Source organism: Macadamia integrifolia, chromosome 10 (assembly GCF_013358625.1).
Source record: "Macadamia integrifolia cultivar HAES 741 chromosome 10, SCU_Mint_v3, whole genome shotgun sequence".
Classification (NCBI taxonomy): domain Eukaryota; kingdom Viridiplantae; phylum Streptophyta; class Magnoliopsida; order Proteales; family Proteaceae; genus Macadamia; species Macadamia integrifolia.
The window spans coordinates 22,130,967-22,145,584 of NC_056566.1; the positions used below are offsets into that span (position 1 = coordinate 22,130,967).

Consider the following 14,618-nt stretch of genomic DNA (forward strand, 5'->3'; position numbering starts at 1 on the left):
GGATGTGCCTGGTTAGATCATCCATAATGAGAGCAAACAAATGAGAACTTAGAGCAGATCCTTGGTGTAACACAATCGAAAACTGGGAATTCATTACTTTGTCCCTCTATTGTTTTGACACCCATCACCGCTCCCTTATACATGTCTTTAATAATATCCATATAGTTATTCACACCACTTCTCTTCTCTAGGACATGCCAAACGAGCTCTCTCAGTACTTTGTCATGGACTTTCTCTAGGTCACTAAAGACTATATGAAGGTTCTTTTTGAGGGCTCTAAATATTTCCATAAGCCTCGGAAGGAGGTAAATAGCTTTAGTAGTGGATCTCCCTGGCATAAAGCCAAATTGATTCACCATAACCTTAGTTTCCTCTCTTAAGCAGGCTTCAATAACCTTTTTCCCATAGTTTCATGGTATAACTCATTAGTTTTATGCATCTATAGTTATTGCAGTTTTGGATATCTCCTTTGTTCTTGTAGATCAGTACTACAATGCTTCTCCTCCAATCATCTGACATTGTCTTTGTACTTAAAAACTTATTGAATAACTTAGTTAGCCAAGACACTCCGTGAACTCCTAGACTCTTCCACACTTCAATAGGTATCTCATCTGGTCTTGGAGTTCTACCTACATTCATCTTTTGCAGAGTCTCATGAACCTCAATATCGCTAACTTGCATTAGTTATGCTTGTGATGTGTTGGCATGATGTGTAATCTCGTCCACATTGGGGTTCATCCTATTAGTCAAGGTATCTTCATTAATAGGTCGTAAAAATAATCACTCCATCTCTTCATAATGTCTTCATTCCGTACAAGTACTCCACCCTCCTCGTTTTTAATGCATCTGACATGGCCAGATCCCTATTCATCCTTTCTTTTATCTTCACTATGTTATATATCTCTTTCTCCCCTTCCTTAGTATTAAGATTTTTGTAAAGATGCTCATCTTTTTTTCCCTTGTGCTCCCCACAATCTTTCGAGCTTCGTTTCTAGCTGTGTGATATCTTGCTCTATCCTCTGCCTTGTTAGTCCTTAGCCATATTTTAAAACAGTCTTTCTTAGTCTTAATGGTGGCCTGGACCTCTCTATCCCACCACAAAATCTCTCTAGGGGCTCGTCACCCCCCTTTTGATATCCCTACAACCTCCTTGGCCACCTTCTTAACACAGGTCGTCATCTTATGCCATATCTCATTAGTATCCCCTTCACATTCCAACTTGCATTGTCCAACCACTTTGTCAACAAAGGATATTAAAGAAGCTCCTTGTAGACTCCCTCATTTGATCTTAGGACATGTTTGCTTTGCCTTCTTGCATTGCCTCATACTTCTATTCTTCCTTCTCTTATGGGGCTAGCGTGCTTCCCTTAGCCGATTCCCCTTCTCGCTTTCCACAGTGAACTACGAACTTAGCACTAGTACCCCTCGACTCAGATTGCAAATTCTGACCCTAGGCTGGGAATGTGAGCCAAACGAACTTTTATCTCACTCGGAAAGGAATCTTCTAAGTTTAGAAGAAATTCAGTTCCCTTTCGAGCCAAGCTAGCTGCTATCTATCCTACCGCTTACTCTTGGTTGGCATCATGTTGAGAAGAATAAGGGTGGTTGTAGATCAGTCTCTATAGGGATAGCCTTACTGTCTTTACATATTAGTTTGTCAGCTCTTTTAGTCAGAAAAAAAAAAAATCAAATTGGCTTGCATGCTGTCCACTTATGTAAGTAACTAGATGCTCTTCTCTCTTTTCAAAGAAGGTATTGCAATGCAATAGTTATATGCCATTGCAAAATCTAACACTAAGGTTCCCTCAGCATTTCTCTCTCCTATTCCATATCCTCCATGCACCTCTTCATAGACTCTACGATCCTTTCCCCCATGTCCATTTAGGTCCCCTCCAATAACTACTTTCTCTCCTTGACCGAAACCTTACATTAAATCCTCCATGTGTTCCTAGAATTGTGCTTTAACACTTTCATCTAGTCCTGCTTGGGGCGCGTAAGCACTAGCTATGTTGATAACTTCACTGTCTAGCACCAATTTAATGGAAAGAATTCTATCTCCAAATCTTTTAACATCCACAACTTCATTTTTAAGGTCTTTGTCCACTACTATACACACTCCACCTCTCCCACTGTCTGTTCCTAAGTACCATAGTTTGAAGTCACTGCCAAAAATACCCCGAGCGTAATTAGGCCAAATTTACCAATTTTGACACGGAAACTCGCACCACCTACCATGGATGTATCAATCAACTCCATGCACACCATGCAACTATGTTATCTCATCGGCGACACTGAATGCTGCCACATCATCACTTTCAGCCATGTCACCAAACTGGCTACATTATCACCACCACATGGTCGGGTTGTCAACAAGGACAACCATAAAACAACAATCTCTTTATTAGAAACACTATTTTCAAGCTCCATTTTTTTTATCTGAATTCAAACACCTAAAAATAAGGATGTTAGGATTATAATAACCCTAATCAACAACATCAGCACCAAACAAATCCTTGAAGAAAGAAATTGCTTCCTCCTTTATTAACCGAGGCTCCTCAATAACACCATCAGCTTTTTTAATCTCCAAGATATCTTTTCTATTCTGTTGACAATTCATAATCTTATTCTTTACCAAAAAAAGACAATTTATAATCTTATGAAAGAAATTATTATTCCCATCTCCCAATTGCAACCACTTGACTCTCGACTTCTCTCTCAGATAGTTTTCTTCATCCCAAAGAGTTACCCATGACCTCCTTTTAGCTTCTTTTTCAAGCGAACAAGAGAAGTATCATCAGGAGAAGAAGCTAGATTGCTTTAAATCTATTGTAAATCAGTTTCAACATTTTTTATGCTCACAAAAACATCTCCAAAAGCTATTTTATTCCAGTTTTAAGTTCTTTTTTCACATTTCTTAATCTAGCTGCAAACTGAAGAAGAGGGTTATAGGTATTGTGAACTGAAACAATCCATCCCTTTCTTACAACCTCATCATAACCTTCTTTAGTAGTCCAAACATCAAAGAACCGGAAAGGCTTACGCCCAAAATTCTTTTCTTCTAACACGGTCAAATTAATTGCACTATGGTCAAATAAACCAGGCATAGAAAAGTAGCTTCTGAAAACTTTAATGAATCCAACCAAACACTATTGACCATTACTCTATCAAGTTTGCAACAAATTCTACCATGACCACTCTTACCATTACTCCATTTGAAAACTTCTCCTTTCCACTCGAGATCAATAACCTCTAACTCAGATAAACAATCATTGAACTCATCCACAACAATTTGCCGAGTAGGATCCCCTCCCAATTTTTCACCCTGATACCTTACCACATTAAAACCACCCAGAATAACCCAAGGTTCTAAAATACCTTGAGCTAAATCAATCAAATCCCTCCACAGTTCACGTCTTTTGTCAACATTATTAGAAGCATAGATAGCAGTGCATAAGAAAATAGTAGTTGTACCAACAATACTAACTGTCAAATGAATCAATTGATCACTTTTTTTTTTTTTTTTTTTCATCAACCTTCACAAACATTGGATCCCAACTTGTCCAAATACGAATAGTTGATTCGCTTTCACCATTATGAACATACTTCCAACTAGACATTAAAGAATGAAACACCCCTTGGGCATTACTTTCTTTGACCTTGGTTTCAAGAAGAATTCTCATTTTAAATCTTTTTTCAATAAGAATTTTCTTAATACTCCTTTACTTCTCAGGCGCATTCATACCCCTCATATTCTAGCATGAACAGTTCATCAGAGATAGTATTTAGAATTGACTGCCCCAATCTTTTTGGCTCCATTCATACCGGCATCCTCAAGAGAATCCTTCATTCTACTCTCAGCTCTCCGTTGCTTAATTTTGGTTTTTCCTTTAACTTGTTCCAAAAACAGCTCCATTTCCAGTCCCCCGATTCGATTTCCAACACTCCCAACACATTTATTCTATAAAGCATGAGACTGAACATCGAGATTCGAGAGTAGAAATAAGGGAGGACGACATACCTTTCCTAGATGGCAAATCTCTAAATTTCCTAAGAGTTTGATTCGTGCCAAATGTAGGAGTAGACGATATAAGAGAAAGCTCCACCTCGTTAGCTATCTCATGAGATTTTGATAGATTACGTTGTATGGCCATTAATCCCATCTCCCTATCTTTATTTGCCAGCTGTTGTAGAATCTTTCCTTTGCAGATCACCAATCTGAGGAGACATATTGCGAGGGGTGTCCACAGATGGCTGTAAAATCGGAGGAAGTGTAAAATGGGGGTAACAAGAGTAACTTCTTGTAGATTAGATTCTTCCACCTTGCCTTTCTTAAGAAATTACTCGTTGTTGGCTCCTTCAAAATCTTCTTTGACCGTGGCGATAAAGCAGTTTTGTTAACATATTCGCGTTACCATCTATACTTCCTTTTATCACCCTTTGGTTCTTTCTTTGAACATGGAATTTCCTCATTAGTCGGAAAAGGGAAATTCCCTTCCACAACTGATAGGATATCCTCATTAATCTCAACATCCTTATCCTTCCCATGACATTGGCCTTCACTTTCCACATTAGATGGAAGATTTAGTCCATCTAATCGTACTTGAGTAGGCAATTCTTCCTCTAAGTTTGCTAGAATGGAAAAAGGATTTCCACTCATCCCGTGACTAAGTTTCCAGAATTTTTTATACTCCCTTTGAAATTTGAACACAATTTCCCAATGCCAACTCAGCACCTTCGCCATTGACAATTGGCTCCACCACCACCAAGGCCTAAGACACAACCGTCGGCACCCCCTCTTTACCTCCAATGTCCACTGGAAACTCATGATTTGGTTTTTTCATACCTTTAACTCACTGTTGTTGCACGGATATGACTTAAGCATCAGAGAGTCTTGCAACGAAGAGTCGCTCATCAAAATCTACTTCGGGCCTCTTTTTCTCATTTCTTAGTTCACAGGTCATCCACTTGGACGATAGCAAATTCTCTATTTCTAATTTTTATTTTTTTTTATTTTTATCGTTTAATAATGAATTTGAAGAGAATTAAAAAGTGACATTGAGACAAATATATCTGAGAAAAAATACTTGTTTTGAGCAAGGAAAATCAAGTCGGAAAGCCTGATGTCTTATTATTTAATTTATTTTTAATCGTTTGATAATATCTCAAAATTTTTTTTTTGACGCATTCTGACTAGGTTTGACTCGCCCCGAGTCACTATGTTTTGTGAAAGGCGAATCAAGAACACAGAAACATAGAACTACTCTAAAAGAGTGATGTAGCAAAACAGATCCTAAACGACGACTCTTCTCACGGTCAGACGACTCAGGCCATATAGACGAAGGTTTGTTACGGTGTGTAACCGTGAAGGCGCGTGCGTACCCACAGTCGAACAACCAACCTGCGAGTAATCTCTCCTCTCTCTCTCTCTCTCTCTCTCTCTCTCTCTTACACGCACACACACATTCAGATTTTTCAGTTTCAAGGAAAAATCTTTTTTCCACCCCCCCTTTCTTCCGATAATTAATTTATTTCAAAGGCTTTTAATTCATTTCAAAGGCTTCAGCCTTCAGTTAATTTGGAGATGAATTAGTAAGGCTATAATCGGTTTCTTTTGCCTTTTTTGATTACTAATCTCGAAACCCATTTGCAGAGTGTTTCGTGAAGAAGCTTCATTATTTCAAGGAAGATATGGTCCCTAGATGTTCAGTTTTGTCAAATGAGGTTCGGTTCTTCCGTAGTTTGATTGGAATTCGATCCCTTGCTGAAAACCGCCCCTTCAAGGTAACCCAAGATTGAAACTGCGAATTGACGAAGCGAGAACGTAGAATCCATTCATTACTTCTTTTTTTTTTTTCCCCTTATTATATGTTTTTCCTCAAGTAGGAATTGAAGTTACAAGTTTGAATAATTTTACTCAAATGGGTTATTTGAATTCATAGCTATTGAAGTCTAATAATGAATTGGTATTAAGTCCAAGATAACTCTTTCTTTCACGTGTTGAGGATTACATCACAGCTTGTTTAACCTAAATTTGAGTGGCGGTTCATTAGAAACAATCATAAATTTGAATCTTCTACACTAGTTGAAGCTAAGTACTATAGTGATTTCAACCTTTCTTATTTTTCCGAAGTGTTTTGATGAGGATTTTTTTTTGGGTGAATAAGAATTTCATTACCAAAGGAGGAAAGGGGAAAAGGAATATACAGCCCCTAAGGTCGAAGAAAAAAAAAAAAGAAAGAAAAGAAGAGGGGGGAGAGGAAAAAAAGGAAGGAGGGAGGGAGGCCCTAGGAGACAACAATAAGCGTGCTCCATAGGGAATCTCTAACGGGGCGAGGCCGGATCATCTTCAGTTTAGAGCTAACGTCAAAGAAGATAGCTTTCCAAATCACATCAAAGGAGCGAGAGTTGGAAGTCCATCTTCGGAGGTTTCACTCCATTCAGATGGGAGAAGTTTTCGCCTTTTTAATATATTATTCCAATTAATAATTAAAAAAGAAAAGACATTTTTGGGGTCTGGATTTCCTTATGTTATATTAAAAGAAATTGAGGGAGACAAATCAACTAATCATCTGTGATGCGGATCTGGGTTCCAAAAACAGGGATCGGATCGCTTAGGGCCCACTAGGACACTCAATAAAACAATGGCAATAACTAATGGCAGGTTCCTATTGAAGTAAAGCTTCAACTAGATGGCAGAATTGTAATTAAACTTAAGTTTCAAAGATGGAAATTCTATAATTACATTGGAATTTCTAAATAGTGGCAAACTTGTAATTTATGAGCTATTCAGAACCCCTTTAGAATTTGACGTTCCCAAGTTGACACTGAGAGGGGGTGAATCAGTGGTTCAAAAAATTTCCTTGTTTGCAACCCAACAATCAAAACTTCCAATCTCCAACTTCTAGATTGGCCAGGACAATTTCGTAATTACTAATCACGCAAACAACACGTCCATCTCACACCACAATGTGGCTGGGTCTACCAGACAGTGTCCCACCACTATGTACAACACGCACTTCAAATATACGTAGAAAAATAAATGCGAGACAATAACACCAGATGTACGTGGTTTGGCCAGTGTGCCTACATCCATGGAGGAATACCCATATAGGGTTTCGTATTTCTCCAGTACTCAAATTTTTCAACTGCTACAACGGTCCAGGAACACCTATCCTTGCTTCAATCTGAGATGCAACTCAGACAAGGGCAACAACCCCACACCCTAGACAAGCCCCAACTTGCTAGGTTCACAATTTTAAATCAATAAAATAAAATCCCAACTCAATACATCATTGATCTAGAGTTTCTCAACAATGAACAGACTCTAGAATACAAAAATAGGGATTTCAGATATGGATTACTTCAGCCTGTGTAATCCTGTTGATGATCGCTTGCTTGACATATAGAAGAAGAAAAACAACATGCTCAAGCCATTAACATAGCAGCAAAAGAGTAACTTTACTTTCTTGTTTACAATGAAATCTCCATTGCACGCTCAATATAGAAAAGGTGTGATAGCCATTGAACTTCCTTTTCTCTTCTTGCTTTATTTCTCTCTAAAAGGGCTGCCAAGGGTTTTCCGTTTCGGTTTTGCAGCACAGTCCGAGACTCACGACCCTTCTAATCTGATATAATATTCAATAGCAACTGACTCAAGGATTCCGTATTAAAATCGAGATTGAGTACTGCAAAAGTCTCTAATGGAAACATTCCACAACTAATGAGGAATCCTCACCTTTTGAAACTCACTCTCTATTTCAAATTCTGCTAATATATTGAGTAGCAGCAGCTCACGCACATGAAACAAATGTCCCACTTCAATAGCTACTTTCTAGCTGTCCAATGAAATACTGACACATAACATCAAGGAATCCTCTTAAAAAATCAGATTGTATAACCTCCTTGTTGAACCAATAACACCATAGCAGCAACCGTAGGAGATGTACACCTGTGTGAAAGGAGTTCTACTCCTATTGGACTGCTATGCTAATAGAGCTTTCCCATCTCTTTTACAATTTCTGGCCGAAATTAGCTTTTAGTAACTGATAATAGAGTCATGATTGAACTCTACTGATGCAGATTCTTCACCAAAGTAGGCTTGTTTTATTAGGAATAAGCTTAGGGTTGGGTTGTATATGTGTTGGGCCTTCAGTCCATGTGGTTTGGAGTGTATTGGGCTACTTTTATGGGTCTAAACTAGGGGTTCTAAGGTTGCATACGGGATTCAGTGATTTGTTTCCTTTTTCTTTAGTTTTCTTTATAGATGGGGTTATTTAGTTTCTAATTTCAGTACCTAAATTAGTTTCTAATTTCAAGTCATTGTTAGTTTCTAATTTCTGTCTAGACTAGTTTCTATTTTCATTAGATTCTAATTTCCAGTTTTTAGTAACTTCTTGTAATCAATTTTTAGTAATTCAGATTTAGTAACTCTGAGTTACTATTACTTGTAAACCCTCCCCATCATTATAAATAAAGATGATGGCTCTTTTAATGAGCCACGATTTATGCTTAAAAAAAAAAGACTTGTTGCTGTCGTTGGCTTCAATGACTACTCCTTGTGTTTGATCAAGGCCTAGGGATTGGTGTTTGATCCAATCGACACTTTACGGCGAGAAGTATGAGTGGATCTGCTATTATTTTTTGGTTTTCTTTATTCTGTTATTGTTCTGCAACTCAGGTAAGAGAACTAATCTACTGTTAAGTTCAGATCTGAGTTTTTTTCCAGAATTCTCCAAGTATCGACTACTCTTACTGGGCTATCTAGCCATCGGATTGAGCTCCCCTTTGGATCGAGTGTCCCCCCTGTTGGAAGGAGGTTCGATCCTGATTCCATGCCCATCAGACCAGGGGATTGTCTGGTCTGGTTAATTTTTTGAATCTGGCCGATTGTGTTTCTGTCCAGAATTGAAATCTGGTTGGTATGTTCTGTCTCTGTGGTGTTGCTACTGAGTATGGTCTATTTTAATACCCTATTTTCTGCTACTGATTAGTCCTATAGTTGGTGTGATAGCTGATTTCTGAAACTCTAGTTCTGAGTTGAAATTTCTGCTTTACCAAGGGCTATTCGATTCCTATTTCTGGATTGTTGTGTATTGTCTATTTCTTAGGTGATTAGTGGTTGTTCTTTTGACTAAAAGTTCCTGCAATTGGATTAGTTTGCGTTTTCAAACTTAGTCATACATTAAGTGGTATCAGAGCATGGCTGAGAACACCCCCACCCTAACTTCTATTATGGAGTTTCTACAAAAATGGAAAACTGAATTGAAGGCTGAATTGGATGCCAAGTTGTTGAATGAAGAGACCCCACCACAACTGCCTATTGACGATTCACGTACAACACCCGAAGTAGAAACCACATTGAATGTAGTTGCTCAGTTGACTAACAGGAGAGCAAACCCTAATCTGAGAGCACCACAAAGGGTTCCGGTAGCACAACCTACTTTTGAAGAGCATGTAAGAGGATATTTTGAGACTGAGCGTCCCATGCAACAGAGGTAATCTGGAGATTCACAGAAGGTCAAGCTCGATCTGAAGGAGTTTGATGGGAGATATGACCCCCAATTGTTCTATGATTGGGTAGTCGCACTAGACGACTATTTTGACTATTATGAGTTACCTGAAGAACAGAAGATGAAACTAGCTCGTGCTAAGCTAGTTGGGGCTGCTCGTGAGTGGTGGAGGACCTATGAGCTAGAGTTAGAAGACCGTGGTAGAGACCCTACTAGTTGGGAAGAGATGAAGCTTGAGTTATCAGATAAATACTTGCCACGCAACTTCAGAGCTCGCATACAAGACCAGCTGAACTCTCTTCGTCAAGGGTCTATAACTGTTGCCGAGTACATGAACAAGTTTGACGCACTTTATTCTCGTACAGGCATAAGGGAGAATGAAAGGCAACTATTATCTCGGTTTCGACTGGGATTGCGAGTTGAAATCAACAGGGGTATCGGAGTTGTTGAAGTGCACTCAGTGAGGGATTGTTTTGACAAGGCCCTACGAGCAGAGGAGCTTTTAGCACAGCTAGTTCGAAGGTTTGGTTTCCAAGCTGGGGAGGTAAATAAGAATTTTTCAGCTAATAAACCTAGTACCTCATCACCTCCAAAGTCCACTCTTCCTCCACGAGTTGATCATAAAGGAAAGGCACCCATGACAGGTGGTAATAAGGTACAGTGTTTTCATTGCCAAGAGGTAGGACATTTTGCTTAGTCTTGTCCGCATAAGCAGAGGGTTAATGCAGTAGTTGAGGTCGAGGACTGCAATGAGGAGGATGAGTCAGCTCTGTACCCTTATCCTTTAGAGGATGATGATGATGGTGGATGTGGATATGACTATGATATGGAAAACACTAATGAGGATGATACTCAGGGAATAAATATTGTTACTCGCATATTGGTGGCTGAAACCAAAAGAGATGATTGGCGATGTAACTGCATATTCTACAGCCGTATGAAGTCAGGTGAGCATACTTGTCAGATTATCATTGATAGTGGCAGTTGTGTCAACGTCGTTTCTGAAGCCTTTGTGAAGAAAGCAACCTTGAAAGCTGACCCACATCCTCAGCCTTATATAGTATCCTTGCTGAATGGTAATACTCTAGAGGTGAATAAGAGATGCTCAGTTCCTTTGAAACTTTACCGATATGAAGAGAAAGTTTGGTGTGATGTGATCCCAATGAAACTCACAGATGTATTGCTTGGTCATCCCTGGATGTATGATAATGATGCCATGGTTGGAGGGAAGAAGAATCAGTGTACTTTCATGTGGAAGGGTGTTCCTACAACTTTCTATCCGATAAATGTGCCGGCTGAAATACGGTGAAAGAGATCATTAAGGTCAAATCAGAAGGACATTGACAATGAGAAGAAGGTATTAGCTATGCCCACAAAGGAGTTGCTAACTATTTCCCATAAACAGTTCTTACGCACAAGTCATGAGACTGGAATGGTTATGACACTTGTTACTAGGGAAGTCACTCCCCAACCTGAAGTAACGCATAGTGCACCTATCAGAGAGCTCCTATCTGATTTTTCTGACTTAGTCCTTGATGATCTCCCAGATGAGTTGCCTCCCATGAGAGACATACAGCATGCTATTGACTTGGTACCTGGTTCGGTTTTACCCAACCTTCCTGTTTACAGACTTAGTCCTACTGAGCATGCCGAGCTGAAACGACAAGTGGATGGGTTAATACAGAAGGGCTTCATTGAGGAGAGCTTAACTCCTTGTGCAGTACCAGCTTTACTCAAGCCAAAGAAGGATGGTTCTTGGCGTATGTGTGTTGACAGTTGAGCTATCAACAAGATAACAGTCAAGTATAGGTTTCCTATACCACGACTAGATGATATGTTGGATATGCTGTCTGGGGCAAAGGTCTTTTCCAAGTTAGATCTGAGGAGTGGCTATCATCAGATTCGCATCCATTCTGGGGATGAGTGGAAGACCGCCTTTAAGACCAAGGATGGCTTATATGAGTGGAAAGTCATGCCGTTCGGTCTGACAAATGCACCTAGTACTTTTATGAGGGTGATGACACAGGTCCTTCGTCCCTTCATTGGTCGCTTTTTGGTTGTTTATTTTGATGACATTCTGGTACATAGTAAGAACCAAGAAGAGCATTAGGATCACTTGAGGCAAGTCTTGAGAGTACTCCGTGCTGAGAAGTTATACATTAATCTCAAGAAGTGTTCCTTCATGCTACCCAAGGTTGTATTCCTTGGATTTATAGTGTCATCAAAGGGGGTTGAAGCTGATCCGAAGAAGATCAAGAGCATCACTGATTGACCCACACCTAAGACTCTAATAGAAGTCCGTAGCTTCCATGGGTTGGCTTCCTTCTACAGGAGATTTATTCGGAACTTCAGTGTAGTTATGGCACCCATCAGTGAATGTATGAAGTCGAGTAAAGGGAAGTTTGAATGGACAGTTGCAGCGACCAAAGCCTTCGCTCTTGTAAAGAGGAAGATGACAGAGACACCCATCCTACGCCTACCAGATTTTGACAAAGTATTTGAGGTAGCTACAAATGCTTCACATGTTGGGCTAGGAGGAGTGATAATGCAAGGAGGACACCCCATCGCTTTTTATATCGAAAAATTGAATGAGGCCAAGAAGCACTATTCGACTTATGATCTGGAGTTGTATGCAGTCGTCCAAGTGCTACGCCATTCGTAACTGTATTTTCTATAGCATCATGAAGTCTGGGGAGTATACTTGTTAGGTGATAATTGATAGTGGCGGCTGTGTTAATGTTGTCTCAGAAGCCTTTGTGAAGAGAGCAACCTTGAAGTCTAACCCACATCGTCAACCTTATAAGGTATCCTTACTGAATGGAAATACCCTAGAGGTGAACAGACGGTTCTCAGATCCTTTGAAGCTTTACCGGTATGAAGAGAAAGTTTGGTATGATGTGATTCCAATGAAACTCACAGATGTGTTGTTTGGTCGTCCTTGGATGTATGACAATGATGCTATGGTTGGAGGGAAGACAAATCTGTGTACATTCATTTGGAAAGGTGTTCCTATAACTTTTTATCCGGTAAATGTGCCGGCTGAAATAAGGCGACGAAGATCCCTAAGGGCAAATCAGAAGGACATTGACATTGAGAAAAAAAGTGGTTGCTATGCCTATGAAAGAGTTGTTAGCTATTCCCCGTAAGCAATTCATATGCACAAGTTATAAAAGCGGAATGGTTATGGCTCTTGTTACTTAGAAAGTCACTCCCCAACCTGAGGTAACTCATAGTGCACCTATCAAAGAGCTCTTATTTGATTTTTCTGACTTAGTCCTTGATGACCTTTCAGATGACCTTCCTCCCATGTGTGACATACATCATGCTATTGACTTGGTACCCAGTTCGGTTTTACCCAACCTACCCGCCTATAGACTAAGTCCTATTGAACATGCTGAGCTGAAACAACAAGTGGATGGGCTATTACAAAAAGGCTTCATTGAGGAGAGTCCTTGTGCGGTATCAACTTTACTCACGTTGAAGAAGGATGGTTCTTGGCGTATGTGTGTGGACAACTGTGCTATCAACAAGATAACAATCAAGTATAGATTTCTTATACCACGACTTGATGATATGTTGGATATGCTGTCCAGGGCAAAGGTCTTCTCCAAATTAGATCTGAGGAGTGGCTACCATCAGATTCGCATCTGTTCTGGGGATGAGTGAAAGACAGCCTTCAAGACCAAGGATGGCTTGTATGAGTGAAAAGTCATGCCTTTCAGTTTGACGAATGCACCTAGCACCTTTATATGAGTTATGACACAGGTACTTCGTCCTTTTATTAGTCGCTTTTTGGTTGTTTACTTTGACGATATTTTGATTTTCAGTAAAAACTAAGAAGAGCATATGGATCACTTGAGGCAAGTCTTGAGAGTACTCCGTGCAGAGAAGATATACATCAATCTCAAGAAGTATTCCTTTATGCTGCCCAAGGTTGTATTCCTTGGAATCATAGTGTCATCTAAAGGGGTTGAAGCTGATCCAGGGAAGACCAAGAGCTTCACTGATTGGCCTATACCATAGACACTAACAGAAGTCCGTAGTTTCCATGATTTGACTTCCTTCTGCAGGAGATTCATTCGGAATTTTAGTGCAGTCATGGCACCTATCATTGAATGCATGAAGGCAAGTAAAGAGAACTTTGAATGGACAGTTGCAATGACTAAAGCCTTCACTCTTGTAAAGAGGAAGATGACATAGGCACCAATACTATGCCTACCAGATTTTGACAGAGTATTCGAAGTAACTACAGATGCTTCACATGTTGGGCTAGGAGGAGTGTTGATGCAAGGATGACACACCATTGCTTTCCATAGCGAGAAATTGAATGAAACTAAGAGGCGTTATTCTACTTATGATCTAGAGTTATATGCAGTCATTTAAGTGCTACGTCATTGGAGACACTACCTCATTGGTAAGGAGTGATGCGGATTCGGATTCTAAGGACTGAAATCGGATCGCTTAGGGCCCAAAAGAATGACTAAAAATCTCAAATTTAATGGTTGAAGGGTATTCTTGTACTTTCAGAAACAAACAGAGCTTTAGAAATAATTATATGACAACTGGGGTAGTTCTAGAACTAAAAACTTTAATATAAGGGCTTATTCTGAATTTTTTTTAAGAAAAGTGGCAGAATTGTGAATAACTTGAAGTTTCTAATAAAGGGTGGCAAAATGGTAAATAGATGATAACTTGAACATAAGAGGAAATATCAATGGGAAAAAGCAACGTGCAAGATGGGAGGGGTATTCCTGGAAAGATGGGTAAACTGATACTTAAGGTAACAACTAGGTAAGGGGAAGGGCAATAGAGGAATAAAGGGTTAAATTATTAAATAGGTTAAACAAACCCACGATTCTGTTTGGGGGTTGTCTTCAACGTCTAGACAGCCAACACAAGAGGCGGTAGAACAGAGAAACAAAAAAAAGAGAACCTCGTCGATACCTGTCGGCTGGGTCTGATATTCCAGGCAAAGCATCAGCACAACTTGACCTCCCAAGAACACTAAGATTCAACCTGAAAGAACCTGCAACAAGAGAGATTAGAGGACCTGAACTAGATTTGGCGGTAGGGTGAATATCAGTTCTGAAACGGCTATTGAACTTCACA

General features: G+C 39.6%; 1 protein-coding gene across 4 annotated transcripts in view; it reads left to right on the forward strand.

Annotated features, from left to right (window-relative positions):
• Nucleotides 1–5,243: 5,243 nt before the first annotated feature.
• LOC122091379 overlaps nucleotides 5,244–14,618 on the forward strand; it is an 83,286-nt gene continuing 73,911 nt past the window's right edge. For 2 of the 4 annotated variants that reach the window (XM_042661278.1, XM_042661279.1), the window contains exons 1-2: nucleotides 5,244–5,404; nucleotides 5,651–5,781. In XM_042661278.1, the coding sequence (XP_042517212.1) occupies nucleotides 5,689–5,781 (93 nt within the window). In that variant the 5' untranslated portion in view covers nucleotides 5,244–5,404; nucleotides 5,651–5,688. The remainder of the gene's footprint in view (nucleotides 5,405–5,650; nucleotides 5,782–14,618) is intronic. The other 2 variants (XM_042661277.1, XM_042661280.1) reach the window with 1 other exon arrangement.